At 39.3% G+C, this 16,272-nt stretch overlaps 1 protein-coding gene across 2 annotated transcripts in view; it reads left to right on the top strand.

The window, feature by feature from the left end:
• The window catches only part of BCAT1 (branched chain amino acid transaminase 1), a 60,663-nt gene that overhangs the window by 7,522 nt on the left and 36,869 nt on the right, over positions 1-16,272 (top strand). For both annotated transcript variants that reach the window (XM_083859045.1, XM_083859044.1), the window contains exon 2: positions 8,273-8,344. In XM_083859045.1, coding sequence (XP_083715171.1) covers positions 8,273-8,344 — 72 coding nt within the window. The remainder of the gene's footprint in view (positions 1-8,272; positions 8,345-16,272) is intronic.

The raw sequence follows: 16,272 nt of genomic DNA, 5'->3' as shown, positions 1-16,272 counted from the left end.
AACACACACTGCACAAAGTCGTGCTCCTTGTGCTTTTCAGCAGTGGCATTTGATAATGGGCTGTGATTAAATAGGCTGTGGAAAGTCACCAGGGTAGTCGTGGTGTCAGGCCACCCTGTGTCAGCCCTTTACACACCAGCAACCACATGTGCACTTGAATTTGAGAGCCAGCTGTGTAAGTTACAGTTCTGTGATCTCTAGTGGGACACATGATTTATGGTGAAAAAAGTAACTCCTCCTTTCTCCAAGAGCTGTTCTTGGTTTTTTTTTTTCCTCCACGGAGCTTTTGTGTTCAGTGTGTCATTCATCTTTCCTCAGTGTCTTATGTAAACCTTTATTCCAGTGCAAAATGGACTTAAATGGGACACGGTCTGAGCACTCTGAGAATAGCTACAAATGACCCCTTATACAAGCCAGTGATTCAGGGCTGACCTCGTGCTTCTCCTGCTGCTGCTGTAGTTATGAGGGAGCTTGCAAACAGGACTGCGTCCTTAAAAACAGGTTTTTGTCTGCTAGCTTTTTCCTTTGAGCATGTCAGTTCTCATTTTGGAATCCATCACTGTCTCTGCTGTGGTTTGGTTGGGTTTTTTTTTCCTCCAGGAGTTTACAATGATTTATTTGCGAACTGCAGAAGCTTTGGTCTCCTGCACTAAATTGTTTGCTTCCAGTTCTAAGCCCTCAGTAACTCTTCAGACAATGATTAGATTTGTTTCTGCTCTCTATGCCTTTATGTTATTTATATTTTCATTTGGTAATTGCATCAAGCCAATTGCCTTGGTCATCAGCTGCAGAATCTCTGTGGAGTGGAATCTCACTGTCAGGCAATTTCACAAATAAATTGCAAGCTACATTTTATGCATCTTTAAATCAGATCTGTCATTTATCTGTACAGCTGTTTCAGAATAAAAATTGTAATCAGTGTAAGTGAATCTTCAAGTAAAATAAACAAATTAGTTTTTATTGTGCTTTGGCTCATCTTTTCTAGTATAACAGTGCAGTTAATTATGCATCCTGCTTAATTCTACTATAAAATCTTAAAATGCTAATTTAGTACCTGGCAGTATAGAATACATGAGGAAAGCGAAATGTTATAGGAAACATAATAAGCACAAGCTTGTGATAAAGAGCTCAGCCCTGCTACAGCATTTAAATAGCATTTATTATACCCTTTCTTGTTGCCAGTTTGATACAAAACCTCTCATATCAAAGAACCAGACCTAAACGCAGTAAAAGAACTGTGGTGTCTTTCAGAATTTAATTTGTTTTGTTTGAGCAATCACTATATCATACAGCCATGAGACAATACCTAGTTAGAAAACAGGCAGATGAATTTATAGGTCAACTAGATCCAGCTGGTTGCTTTAACATGTTTTCCTTCATGGCATTCTAGCAAACAATGCACTTGTTAAAAACCCAATTATGCTAGAAGGGACAAACAAACCAACAAAAGAGTCACTTAGAAGCACTGTTCATAGGAGTTAGAGATGGAAGAGCTCCATTAGGTCATCTGCCTCTTCCGCTCATTGTACGAGGCTGTTTTCCCAAATCAGAAGGGAAGAACCAGTAAACTGTGAAGACAGAGGAAATGGCACTGGGGAGTGACAGGGCAACAGGAGGGTCATAGGAAGGAAAACAACCAAGAACAGTGTGGGCAGTGAGTTTAGAAATCAAGGTTAAAGCGCACTCCACTTGGAGATCATTTGTGAAGAGGGTTTCTCTAGAGTACTTGCCTATTTCTGCAAAGAAAAATAGGAAGGAGAATTGTCTGGATGTGCAGGAGTGTATTAAGACCAAAGTGACTATTGAATAAAGGGACACCACACAGAGATTGCAGCTGCTTCTTGTCCTGTGTTGGATGGCACTGGTGGGAGGCTTTCAGTATTTTTCACTTGGGAAGGATCACACTTCAGACTCCGTGGTGTATGGTTGTAATTCACAGCTCATGTTGTAAATTTTTCTGAAATATGTGACCAAATCAATTCACCCTGAAGCTGAATAGATCCCTGGTCAGGTTCTCTTTACAGTTAGTTTCTGGAAATTAATTTGTTGTCTACTTTTGCTGATCTCCCTGTTCCTTTAGGGTTCTTGATAATTCAGCTTGTCAAGCACATGTTCTTTTTGGACTTCAGGAGTAGATCTCCTTCACCTTGCCTAGCCTTGCTATCTTTCAAGTGAACTGAGACAAGCTTTCTTCTGCGTCAGTTCAGGCATTACTGAATTTACTCAAATATTAATTTAAGCACTGAGTCAAAAAATTGACATTACTTCTATAAGAGGTTTTTCACCAGAGTGCTGCTTGCAATGGCTTTATTTGCAAGCATTGTTCTGCATTTATTTGTTCTCATGGAACCAAGTTTTTCTGGTTATAAGATGTGATAAAGCTATAGATGTTATTAAACATGAGTCTTGGGTGGACTAGCTGAATGTTTCCACTTCTTGATGTTTTAAGGGTTTTCTAACCAGTAAGCTGTGCTCTTATAATCTGAATTGTCTTTTATTTAAGCGTAATAAAAACAGTGATGCTTGTTTTAAGAGGAACGTATTTCAGTTTTAGTCAAACCAATTAAACTGGTTTAAATTAAAGCCAATAAACTGCTTAAGTCAGGGATAAGTGCCTGCACAGTTTTTTGGACTAATTTAATTACAATCTATTTCAATTCAACCTTATTTCATGCAATGCAGCTTTCTTGGACATAAAACCTCTTGTATTATCTAAGCCCCAATGCCTTCACTGTGAGGCAAAATTATTATTAAATAGTGTGGAAGCTTTCTTTTTCTGCTACACTTGTTGCCTTGTGCTTTTCTTTGTTGAATGCTGTCATTGCACAGCCTCTGTTTAACTAACATTAGTGCCAGCCCAGGGTTGAACAAGCAGCTACAGTAAGGTAATAATGCCAAACTGACAGGGCATCAGGGAAGATCTGTGTAAGGAGGAACAGTCTTAAAAAAATGTATTGGAAGTGCAGAAATTAGCACTGTAATTCATGTAAATGGCCCAGCCCAACAAATGGACTTGGTGGCACTTGCATGGTAGCACAGGCATGTGTTGTGTGTGTTCATGGTCACATACCTGCAGTATAAAGACAGGATTAAAATGCTTTTATGTCAGGCACCTGCTCCCATGAGAGCTGACATAAACATGCCTGGCTCTTGGCTTCCATAAATGAGCTTCTTCAACTATGGAAATCTTCCACAAGTGTCACTAAATAAAAATTTTAGTTGATACTGAAAATGGTATTATATCACTTGGCCCTTTAGCAATTTCTGTGTGAGAGTTGTGTGGGTTTTTTAATTTTGATTTGGTTATTTTTGTTAAGCTGTGAACATTATTAGTGGTTTTTTTTTTCCTGCAGATTCATCTTTTATATGATGTGGCTGCCAAATTGTATTAACATTTCCTAGGGACAGATGAAAGCTGTTTTGAAGTCATGGAAGTGTTTTTGTCTGACTGTAGAAATACACTGACTATATAGCATTTGTACACATTGGATTCTGTTTTATACCTGGAGCAGAAAGGCAGCTCTGGTTTTGTGTGGCTGTGAATGACAAAGTACCTGTCATCACACACCTCATTTGGCTTGCCTGTAGGCAGAGTGTGAGTCATGTATTGGATTTATTGATCTGCTGTATTCCTGCAATCTGGCAAGTGTTCTAATTTCATTATCTTTCCAGTGCAAATTAGAGCATGAAGTATTTCTTAGACACTTGGTAGCCAGAAGCAGGCATGGGGAAAAAGACACTTTTAGCTTGGAGAAATGTCTCAGAAAGGACTTTCTTCATTGAAAATTTTCTTTCATATGGCTTCTGAGTGAGAGGAAATTTCTGATCCATCTTTTCTGAGATGTGATGACTGCTACACGAAAGGATGATGTTTATAGCAGGAGGTGGGTTTGCTTTGATAGAAGGAACTCTGTGCAGGCATTGCTGTCTATCTGTGGTTTATTTGGTTTCTTTAGGTTCTTGACCTCCACGAATGCTTGCCCAAAAAAGCACTGTCTACAGTTCTTTCATGGGCATGAAATTAGATTTCCACATGTTCCCTGTCACTGGTGGTACTCTACCAGGGCACTGATGCTGTTGGGAAAATCTCCCCGAGAATGGAGACTCTCTGTGAGGGACTTCACTACGTGACTGGTGAAACCAAAAAAGATGACTAAGGGTTTTGTGAAACTGCAGAACTTGAGTTGTTTTGAAAAGCATCCAGTATGATTTCCTAGCTGAAAGTGTGAGCTCTGTAGACAACATTTTCAGTTTGTTTCTTTACTCTTGCCTTCTGCTAGGGAGAGTTTTCTGTTCCCTAGAGGTCAGAAGGGTTCTTAAACAACAGGGAAAACTAAGTGAACAGAGAACTAAATAAATAATTAGTTTTCTTTGAGAAAGAGTGACAAAGCACATGGCATTTAGAGGTAACTGGAAAATTTTGTTGAGAACTTTTTTTTTTTTTTTTTAATAAATGATCTCATACACTATAGATTAAAGAAATGCAGTTTGCAGCTGGAGTTCACAGTTATGGAGCTCCTGGTAATCTTCAGTTCCTGTTTCATAACTGAAGATGAGCCAATGAGATGAGTAGCTGAACCCCAAGCACAGCAGTTTGACAAAGCACCTGGTAGAAATGCAGTTTATAGAACAGACAGTCCCAAACAAGAACAAAGATGCTGATGCTTCTGCTGAGTGTCTTAAAAGCCCCCAAGTGTGAAGGCACAGGAAGAGCTAAGGCACACTCATGCAGCCTAGGGAGGAGATGGGCCAATTTTTGTAGCAGAAGGCTGAATGATTTGACTGCTTAGAAGAAGTGGAGAGGGTGTGCCAAAGACAGCAGGGAAAGCATTGACTGCAGCATCATGATGCTAAGAGATGTCTAAGGCAGCCTGAGGACCAAGTGCAGGAGTTGAATGTCCAGGTTTGGGAGAGCTCTAGGAAAAATGCAGGTGACAACTGTTAAGCCCAAAATTTGTCAAAAGTGCCACTAAGTGTTACATACACAAATACCCACCTAAGGATCCACCTCTGCCTTGTATAAGAATGAGGTTAGAACTAAGTCCTCATGTGAGGGGAGCACTGTTATCCAGCTGAGTGTGTTGTGATTACTTCTGTCAGTGCTAAGGATATGTAATGATCATTATAGCATTGACGTCTTCTGTAAAAGTAATAACAGATTTACTGCTCAGCAGGTCTTTATTTCAGTAGTATTTCACTGTGATAAAATGACATATAAACCAAAATTTTCAACCAAGTTCGATCTATTGCAAGACTTTACACCTTTCTCATATAGGCTTTACAGTAATGTTAAAATCAGTGTGTATTTTCAGTATTTTTAAGGAAAACTTTGAAATACTCTTCTATTTCCTGTTTAAAAAAAGCAGTTACATATTCCACAGAGAAAACACTGGTATCTCCACAGCACACCATAGGAAATAATGTCATGCTTATGTAATTGTACAGCTACTTGAGATAGTCTTGAATGACTTTGGAGAAGTTGTTGGCCCAGTGGCTCAAATGTATCTTTAGGATAACCTCAGTGTTTTAATGGAGGCAGTTTTAAATCTACCATTCCATTAAACACAAAGGGCAAATTTATGCTTGGCAATGTTGGCAGTAAACCAGGGAGCAATTTTCCCTATCACATTTAGCAACATGTTTCAGATTTGTAAGCCATGGAGCCGCTAAAATATGACTCCATTAATTAAATAGTAATTGTGGTATTTCTTTCAAGTGCCAAGGGATTAACTCAGTTTAATCTCAGTGTGGTTTACAAAGGCAGTTAGTTACTTGCTTTAAATATGAGTTAAATCTATAAAAAAATAATGACTTCATGGAGAAGGGGATTGGCCCTATGGCATGTGCCCAAAAATTGGGCTGTTGACTTCACTGAGCTCAGTGGTAATCTTGAACTGAAGAGCAACACGATGGAGCCCCCAGGGGCTGTTCCTGTAGGTGGTCCGTACTTCAAATTCACATGCAAGCTTGGTATCTTTAAGAAAGATGATGAAAGAGAATATTGCAGTTTCAGTCCTCTGTGTTGATGCCAACTCTTGCTTTAGGGCAACTTCATAAAACAGCAACAGGAAGACGCTGAAGCATAATGGTTGAGTACTTGTCAGTATTTGCTGTCACCAGTAATTATTATTAGCAAATCCAGCTTGGCACACTGGATATTAGACAAAAGCCAGAAATGGAGCTGGAGCTCTTTGAGATATTCTTCTTCCACAGCTGGCAGTTCCCATCCTGTTAGCTGGTAACCAGCACACTCCCCATCCAAATTCATTGCAGTGCAAATTAAAATCAGTTGGCTCATTCAATCTGTGGAATGCTGCACTTCTGTCAACTGTCATGAAGGCTTTCTAGGATTTTAGCAGTGGATTTGGCAGTATGTGAAAAACTACAGGTAAAGCAAGGACCTGTTATTATACAGTGCCCTTTGCTTTGGGTAACACTTGGGTCTGCCACTGAAGGCACATGCACAATCTGCCAAAGTCTTGTCTTTCTGGAGTAGAGAACCCTAAGCTTTAAGGCAAATAAAACCTTTTTTTTTTTTAATGAAGGATAAAGCATACTGGGTTATTGGAAAGAAATTTATGATCTCTCTTGGAATGTTCTCTTTTAGTGGATATGCAGGATGCTGTAGCCATGATTGCCTGCCTTGCTGTAGAGGGTTACAAAAAAAGAGGAACAGAAGGGTTAAAGCTGAGAAAAGGCAGCCAGGAGGGATGTGGGGGGCTCCCTGGGGGGAAGGGGAAAGGAAGTGAGATCTGCTGTGTGGCTGGGAGTTTGCCTTTTACCTTTTGTTGGTAGCCAGGCTGTGATCTGTGGAAGGTACCCTAAAAATACTTTTTTTTTTTTTTTTTTTTTTTTTTTTTTTTTTTTTTTTGTATGCTTTACCATATTCCCAAGATCTGTAAGAAGGGAGAAGAATCACGTTGTTTGCCTTATGTGTGTCGTGCTTTCCAGCCTGTGATCCATGTGGTCCCAGCCTTGGCCCCACATTTTGGTGGCTGCTGCAGGACAGGTGGCTGCTGTGTCCCTGACACTGCTATCCACCTGCACCAGCCCTCCCTGTGGGGTAAGGGCTGCTCCTTGTGAAGAGCTGGAATCTCACAGGCTGATCATGAAAGGTTTTCTCTGCATCTTTTCTTATGGGGATTGTACCTTTGGTCTGGGGCTTTCCCATCTGGGCTGAGAGTTCCCACCTGAGCTTGTGGCCTTGGCTGGGGGGTTCTGTAGCTTTGCTTGGAGGAGGAGCTTTGTGTGTTTTCTGTGCTCTCCAGCAAGGAGACAGCCACTAAGTCCTCTCCATCTTTCCAGCTGTGCTCCCTTGTGCCATCATCCCATCCAGCCTATTCCATGGCCCATCACCCCAACCTCTTGCTTTCTTTTCTCTCCCAAGCCTCTGTACTCATTTCACCTTTTCAGCTCCTTCAAGGCTGCTGGGAAACGAGGAGCCCTTCAGGGCTGTCCTTGTCTCCTTTGTTCCTTGCTGTTGGGTGTAACATCCATTTAGTGACTATTGGCAGGGAAGGTACAGGTAGTGCAGGAGTGTCCACAGAGATGCTAACATGATGCTGTGGGATCTGGGAATCTTGTTTTTAGGTAGATGGCTTGCACTTGTCTGTTATCCCTCTGTTGCTGAGCAAGAGGATGCCTGGAACTAGCGCTCCTTTTATTATTTTTTTTCTTCTTTCCCCTCCCAATTCCTTTACAGGAGCCTGAAGTTCAACATTGTAGATAATGCAAAATATGCTCATTATTTATTCATATTGGTGAGCATTTCTTATTACTGTCTTTGTTTAATGAAGATTTAACAAAAATAATTCTTTCTTTTTTTTTCCATTCTGCCTGCTCATCCTTCTCTTAAAAAAGGCAAAAGCAAATCTTTATGTAGATGCTTTAGTAGAGAAACTTGGCTCTGATGGAATTGAGTAAAAACCTATTTTATTTATTCAGCTCTGGATGAAAAACTCGTTATATTGTCCATAACCTTCTACACTACAGAGTAATAATCTAATCTAGGATATTATGTGTCTAGATATATGTTACATATATAAAGCCTGGAAATGCAGTTATACAAAATAATGCCAATGAAGTAAAACGGAGAATCCAGAAGATGGAAAGTCGTGCTAAGAACTTACCACAAAGTTCTTGCTGATATATTTACTGATGCCAAAATCTGATTATTCAATACAATCTGTCCCTGAAATGAATTAACTGAATGCGTATCAATTTTCCTGCAATGTGCATTGAATTTGATTTGCTCTGGTTTTATTTTTTCTAGGGCTGCCAGAATGAGTGCACAGGGGGAGGATGTTCGGGAGAAACAGGAAAGCAAATGACTGAATCTTTCAAGGTATGTGGGAATGGTCTTCAGAAGAAGGTTTTTCCATTGGGTCCCAAAGATCCTAAGAATCTTTGAGCTTAAATAAATAAAACTTAATTGGAGATTAAATCTAAGAGCTAAGGATTGCAGAAGGACTCTGAAGCACTGTGGTTCTGCAATATTATCAGCACTCCACAACTCCTTATGACAGTAAGGAATGCTGAGCACCTGCCAGGAGCTGACAGGAAATTGCATCCCTCTCTTTTTTTTTTTAATCTTATGCTTAGAAATGAGCTCAGTTAAGATACCATTCTTTTCCTCAGCCTCCTTCCTGAATGCAATGCTGGTAACTAAAAGCTCATTTTAGAAACTGTATGGATACAGATGTCAGCTTCCAGTTTTCTGTTGAAAGTGCAGAGCCTGTCAGCATGTGCTCCTTTGAATTCTGCATCTGTCCTAATTTCCTTTTTTCCTGACTTTCATTCATCTTTTGCCCTTACTCTTTATGTCACACATCTGTAATTCTTTTTCACTCTTATTCCCTGATTTACAGTTTTTAAAAAAGCCTTATCTATATTTTTTAATATAAATATAAAAGTAGTACTCAGAAAAACTCATGTTTTTTCAGCAGTTCCTGTTATTTCTGACTATTGTCAGCAGTACATGAGATGAAATTATAATGATGTGCTTTGTAAGTGTCATGTTCTTCCTGATTTTTTTGGGCAGTGCCACTGCTGTGCAGTCTTCTGAGCTGTGCTAAAGTAATTATTTCCCCTTCAGTTGTCAGGCTTTAAACAGATATGAAAAATTAATCTGTAATAAATATATTGTACTCTTTGATAAGATTTATTCTAAAGTTGCTTTCATTGAAAATAGCAAAGAATTCTTGAGAGTCCATGACTAAAGGATTTCACTGTGTAGCAACATGCCATTTAATTTTTATTTCCTCATTCTCAGCCCTTCCCAGTTCTTCTCTTCCTCATTTCTTTGTGTTGTGTCTCTGGCAATTCTGCCCAAGGAGGAAAATTCAGGATGACTTTTCAGCCAGAAGGTCTGATTTGAAAAATGCTGACAAAAACAGGCATGCAGCCAGTTTTGAAACCACAAGAAATCACAAATCTGGAGTTCAAGGGTTGTTTTATGAATTCACCTTCAATAAATAGATAGATCTCAGTAGATTCATTCAGCAGAGTGTCCTGGTGTATTTGCAAACAAGAATTGCTTTACAAGGGGAGACTCTTGTGTAACCAAACTGCACCATGTCTTTCCCTCATTGAAGCAATCCAGAAGGAAAACAGAGTGACAACAAACTCTGGTAATGTTTGGGCCACAGGTGAACTTGGCATAAACTAAAATAGTCTTAAGGCAGATTTAATTATACCAGCAGTCAAGCAGGTGCATGAACAAAGCTGCAAATACTGGGTGGCACAAAGCTGGATTTAGTCCAGGTTCCTTTCCATTGATATTTGTCTGTCAGCCAGAATGGCAAATCATTGTAGTGGAGAGGCTGGGTGAGGGGAAAAATACATTAGCAGGTGGGACAGATGGTCATAAAGGGAATAATGCTAGGAGAAAGCAGCTGGCTCAAGCTGAAGTCTAATTTGTAAGACTTCATTCCTTCCTTATGGCTCTGTTTCTGAAGATTAGCTGCAGTCACTAGAGAGGCAGAGATTTCTAGAAAATACTGTACTGTAGGAAGGGTGTGTATGAAAGTTAAGGTGAGAATATAGGTCCTGGTTGTAGAGTCATGCATTAGAATAATTATTTCCAGCCTCTTTAACTTTGCAGTAAAATTAAGAAGGAAAAACTTCATAAATGAAGGAAGAAAACAGCAACAGAAAATTAAAATAAAATAGCCTGGATTAATTCTAGGGAACTTCACAAACATTTCTGTGGAAGACAGTTAACGGTTTAGTTTCAGAAACTATAGCTACTAATATTTCAAAGGAATCAAGTTGACCCATGGGGCTGACTGTGCTGAAGAAAGCTGCAATTTTGTGCCAGTGACCTCAGCAATCCAAGATTGTCGGAATGTAGAAAACAGGGTATGGTTTTGGTTAAAGCTTACATAAAACATATTGTTTACAGTAGGTCATGCCCAACATTTGACTGCCAGATTATCCCTCTGAAGACATTTCTGTTCAGAATGCAGTGCTGTGCTTTTTAGGTGGGGTGAGCTGCAGTTTCTGTCTGGCTTTGGAAGGTGGATTAGAAAGTCCCTGTACCCTGGGAGGGAAGGCATGAATGTTACCTACAATTTCTGGCAGGCAGTGAGCCCCTCTGCTGACTGCTTGCTGTTCTCTATTCTCATGGACTTCTTTAAAAGCAACAGATCAGAATTGGCATTTCCTTCATCCTGATTGCTACTGAACTGCCTTGATTTAACTCCATTCTGCAGTTAAAAATCTCATCCTGGCAGGACTGGGATGTACATGGCATTTAATGTATGGCATTCAGAGTTGCCATGTGAGCAGTGATCTCGGAACAGCTAAGAAATATTGAAGGAAATAGTGATTATGCTTCAGTTTCCTGTATAATAGAAAGTGCCAGATCTCCAGGATTTATCTACCAGACTCCCTTCATGAGAGTGAAATAATCTTCCCTCCCTCAACTGTTGGATGAACTTATAAAATATATTTGTTTATTTAAATAGCAGATGGTGATCTGTGTCCACATCTAAGTTGTAGTTTTTGTCTGTTGCCAGCATTGGCTCTCTGTGAGGGGGGATATTGCACAAGTAATGGAGAGTGCAGTCATCCTTTGTACCACTGAATGTTTCTTTGGGAAGAAATGCACGTATCTGGTTTTGTTCTTATACTTGCATCCAGTAATACCACAAAATAGCACGCAATTATGTCAAAGGCACTTAATTTTTATGACTAAAAATCTGGTAGTTCCTTTAATGCGTTCATTCTGCTTATTGTGCTGTCGCAAGACAGAATGACTGTTGTTTGGGGAATGGAACAGTCTGTTTCCATATGTAACTCTGATTTGGTTTCTCTTGATGTGTGAATTAGCTCTGACTTGGAATTCCTAACACTTGATGTTAAGAAACTAAAGGCACCTGTGATGCCTTTTATTTGTCTCATCTCCAGAAAGATGATTTAATGTCGCCCTTTGTCTTGGAATTTGTCTTTGTTTTCTCTTTGAGACTGATCCATGGAGCACTTTAAAAAGGTATTACTTACTCCTGCAATGTTTCTCTGAGTTTCAGCGATCTGAAACTCTGGAAAAATTGGCATCATAATGGTACAAAGTTCAGTTCTTTTGTTTTACTTTTTTATGGCCTATTTAGTGTGCCAAAGTGGGGCAGACTTTCTAGGGAATTTCTAGGGAATTTCTAGGGAACACTGGCTAGTTTGCTCACTAAAGCAGAATGGAGTGGCTGTAGCTTACAAGTGGATCTGGATTGAGTTGCTTATGTGAAGAACTGTTGTGGCAGAATGAGAAATGTTTAACTGGGGCTTCTGTGTCTCAATGCCTGCTTGTGCTACTCGGAATATCTGAGAGTGCTCCCACAGAGTTCTCTGCAGACAGACCCAATCCTCCAGGCTCTGAGCCAGTGGGATGTGAGCCCGTGGCAGACTGGAAGCTGCATGGGCAGGGCAGTGCAGTGCTGAGCTCCAGCTGGTGGTCCCTGTGGGGATCTTGCACTTGCTAGACCAAGAACAATGCTCTAATATGCTTTGCATGGCTTCCAGTTCAAAGGTATCTCACCTCTAGCTAGGTGAGGTGCTGGATATATTGAATTTTCCATGATGATGTGTGGTTTGTTATTTGTTTCTTGCATTGCTGTAACGTTTTTGAGCCCAAGCTGTGAATTAACAGACACTGTACTAAGTATTGTACAAATCCGAATATAAAGATTATTTCCACTCTACATATATAAAACCCCCCAAAAAACCCCAACCAAAATCTCTGGCAATTTTTCCACAGAATCTGAAGCTTCTAGTATTTTACACTAGAAGAAACTGAAATCCTTTTTCCAGTTCAGGTTCAGATTTCCATTTGTGGTTTAAATTGAGAGATTGCCAGGAAGTTTTACATTACTGTGAGCCATAACCATTTTTATACTAAGTAGGCCTATGGTTTGTGGTAAATACAGTGGGATATAGGATTCCTTACTCTGGGAATTGGGAGACAGAACAATGCATTTTCAGAAAATAGATAGTTTTAAGCTTTATTTTAGAAAACTATTTTGTATGTGAAAAGTTTGCTGACAGTGATGAACAGCAAACAGTTCTCTGATTTTTAAATGAAATATAAAAATTATATTTTTACCAAACTTTCTTGTTTCCCATTCAATGCAAAGATGAAAATAAATAAAATACAATCTAGTCTAATTTTTGAAACATCATCCGAAAGTCTAACCTAATTGACTTTAGCACATTAGCACATTAGCATGGCAGGGTTAAAGTTCCACTTCTTGAACAGTTTAGGAAGTATCAAGTAGTTTTCCTCTATTTTCATTTTGTAGGAGCAGTAGGTGAAGTTACTGACAAGCTCAGCATATGGATCAAGGGAACACTAAAGTATTTTTGGAATGAGGAAATACACACAGTATTTTTACCACATTACCTACAAGGCTAATAAATATACAGCAATTTATGTGATATATGTGTTTTCAAATATATATTATTTCCTCCCCAGCTTGTCCTCAATTTGTCATTTTCTACTGACATCAATAAATTACTTAACTGCTAAAGCACATCTGCACTCAGTGAGGCTTTTTGTCATACTGCAGATATTGATTCTTCAGGGGTTTTGAGTGTTAGATGGGGATATTAGAAGAATACCCTGCATTGCCATTTTAAATTCCATATTTGACTCCATTTAAGATTTTGCTTGATGAGATGGAATATTTCCTTTATATTAGATTGCATGGGGAAAGATTTATTATGGAAATGTAATGATGTCTTGATGCTGTGATGAGCAGTAGCTCCCCAGAATGTGTATGTAGAAAATCTGCTCTTATAGAAATTGTCTTGAAGCAACAAAAGAGAAACAACCAATTGGATGTGTGTGTAATGGGATACAATAAGGATCTCCAAATACTTTGTGTCTCAGAACCTTAGGCCATCCAGTCCATTCTCCCACTGAAAGTGAGGCTCTCACCAGCACCAGAGCAGACCCTCTGTGGCTTTGCTGAATGCAGTGCTGGGCTGCTTTCTTAAAGAATTCTTGTTTTCCTGGTGCCCAGTCTAATCCTCTTAAGCTAAAGCCTTGTCAGTTACCATTTGGTAGGTCATCTCTGGATCACCTCCATGGGAGTACATAGCTCTAGCCACTGTTGGGTCAGGAATACCAAGCTAGAGGCCAGTTCTGTTATTGCCATAACAATATTTAGCACGTGTGGGCTGGGCACTGCCTTAGAAAAGGTTATTCTGGTTTTTATCTTGATTTCAGCTGAATCTGTTTACTTTATGTTATTGTCAATGGTAACAAAACTATTTGCATTTTGTGATGTGTTGAATAAAAAAAGATTGATGAATAGTAATACTGTTAAATCAGTGTACTTTCATATCACCTGGTTATGCCTCCTGGCAGGTATGTATGTATATGCTGCAGAATTATTTCAGGTAATTTACAATCAGATTTCAGGCATTTACAATCAAATCCATTCCCTCATCTTTACCTGCCAAGAGGGAAACCAGTCCCAGGTTAAAGTGTGCTAAGTGGTTTCTGTGATACTCTGCATTCACATGGGCATGGCAGAAACTCTTTTGAGTATTACTATTAATAGATGGACCAGACTGACACACAACTGCTGCTCTCATTCCAGTTATTAAGAAAGAATTTGGGATCTATGGCAGCTCCTTTCAGCTTGATGGCAAGTGGTTCTGTGCTTCCCTTCAATTGGGTAATGTTCTTCAAATAGTTGCAGGCTTTTAGCAAACAGATTCTCTAAGCTGTAATAGAGGAACTGATTGTCCCATTATCTGAAGCTGAAGGATTTGCAAATAAAGCTAATTGTCTTCGGCAAGTAACCGGAGCTTTTAGGCAAGATAAGAGGAAACTGCTAAAAAAACAGCCAGGGGCAGTTTGGCTGAGTTGATTTATAGCACAAGAAAGTGATGCTTTATCACTTCTTTTCACTAGGAGCTTAAGATGTGTCTGTAAAAGCACGGAAATTGTACTGGAATTTTGGAGATTGCATTTAGCTTGTATCATTTTCTGGATTAGTTTTTTCCCAAGATAAAGAACTGCTTTTAAAATTCAAGGTTTAGCACCAGTCAGTGATCCAAGTCACCTTATGAACTGACTCCAAAACTTAAAAAAGCCCTAGTGTCCATACCTATTTCCATGATTTCTTAAATTTTAATGTCGTTGTGATATCATGTCCTCAGTTTTGATAGTAGATGTTTTCCTTGCTGAACACACTTGAATAGAAGCTACAGTTTAGGAAGAGAATTAAGTTGATTTTCTTTCCCCCGTAGGATTTTCTCTTGGCCTTCCTGCTTGCTTTTGAAAGGATATCCTAACTTTCCATGAACTATCAGCCTAGAGAGTTGGAAGAGGTTTATGTTAATCCTGTATTTAGTCCCTATTTCTAAGAAAGTACTGAGTGGAATGAAATGGCAAGCTGTGGCAGTTTCATTGGCAGATCAGACACTGAATTTTATGGCAATATTTAAATTTACCTTCTGTCTACCAGCGTGAAAGGCAGATGGAATCTGAGAAAGAGTCAGGTGTGGTTAACTGAATGTTTGAAATGGTTCCCATAACCTCTCTATGTTATAGAGACTGTACCATGAAAGCATTTTATATTTCCAAAAGGTTTGGAATGCCTGCATTCCATGAATCCACTTCTCTGCATGGCTGCAAGCTTATTAAAATCAGGGTAAGAAGATTTAATTGCAACTGCTCAGGACTTGGATGTCTGAGATTATGATTCTATTCTTGGCTGTTCCACACAACATGTTTGTGACTGGCCAGGCTACTTAGGCAAAATAATTCCAACTTGTTTGTCTGAAATTTGGGGTTGCAGTTCATTTCTTCATTGAGCATGGCTACTTCTTTTAGAGAAGGTTAGATGCAAAAATCTCATTTTTTGTTTCAGTTGCTTCATGTGAAATACAAATTCTGTTTTCCAAACCAGGAGACGAGTGGTGTCTTGAATCTTCGTGCAAAGATGTGTTATTGGTGAAATGTCAGAGACCTCTCTATTCCAGTCCTGTGTCATGGGGCAATGTGAGCCCTCAGCTTGTGTTAGACTCAAACCTTCTCCCAGGCAAAGTCTTTCTAAAAATGGAACATTGTGTTTGTGCTGCTCTGCAGAAATACAGTGGTTGGGAGGCAAGGAGCAGCACAGCATCAGGAATTGCATTAACCAAGCTGTCAGATCTTTGAGAAGAAGCAGTTTGTGTTAATACTGAATCATATGATTTAGGTAACTAGCTGATGTCTCCCGTTAGTGAAGAATGGTCCTAGTTCTGTTTTTATGGAAATGTTTGCCTACAAATGTATAAGAGGACTTCCTGTTATTACAGAATTTCAGTCTGTCTTTCCCTAAGTGGAAATGCTTCTTTCTAATCTAAATCCCAGGTGTATCTACACTGCAGACATGAAGTGCATTTGCATGGCCAAAGAGGATTTTTAGAGTTGACTTGCCCAGAAGTAACAGGGAGCTTTCAGCAGTGTGTTTTTCACACCAGTGCAATCACTGCATTCAAGCCTGTGCACACTTCCTGATCACCCCACTTAGTTGATTGAAATAGCTGTTATCAAACAGAAGTGATTCATGGGACCAAAATACAGTGTGTTTGGTTTTATTCCAGTGTTTAATAGTCTCATCAGTGTCTTTGTGGTTTGAATTACATAGAGGAAATCATATTTGAAATGTTTTTGAGAATTTTCTGATACAAGAGATATGAAGTGATTGTTTTTTGTAGATTTGAAAATACAAATAGTTGAAGTAGAGGAGGGAGACCACACTAAAATCAAGTAGGTTCTTTTCT

Source organism: Zosterops lateralis (assembly GCF_965231275.1).
Source record: "Zosterops lateralis genome assembly, chromosome: 4".
Lineage (NCBI taxonomy): Eukaryota > Metazoa > Chordata > Aves > Passeriformes > Zosteropidae > Zosterops > Zosterops lateralis.
This window is presented reverse-complemented; position numbering and strand designations above follow the sequence as displayed.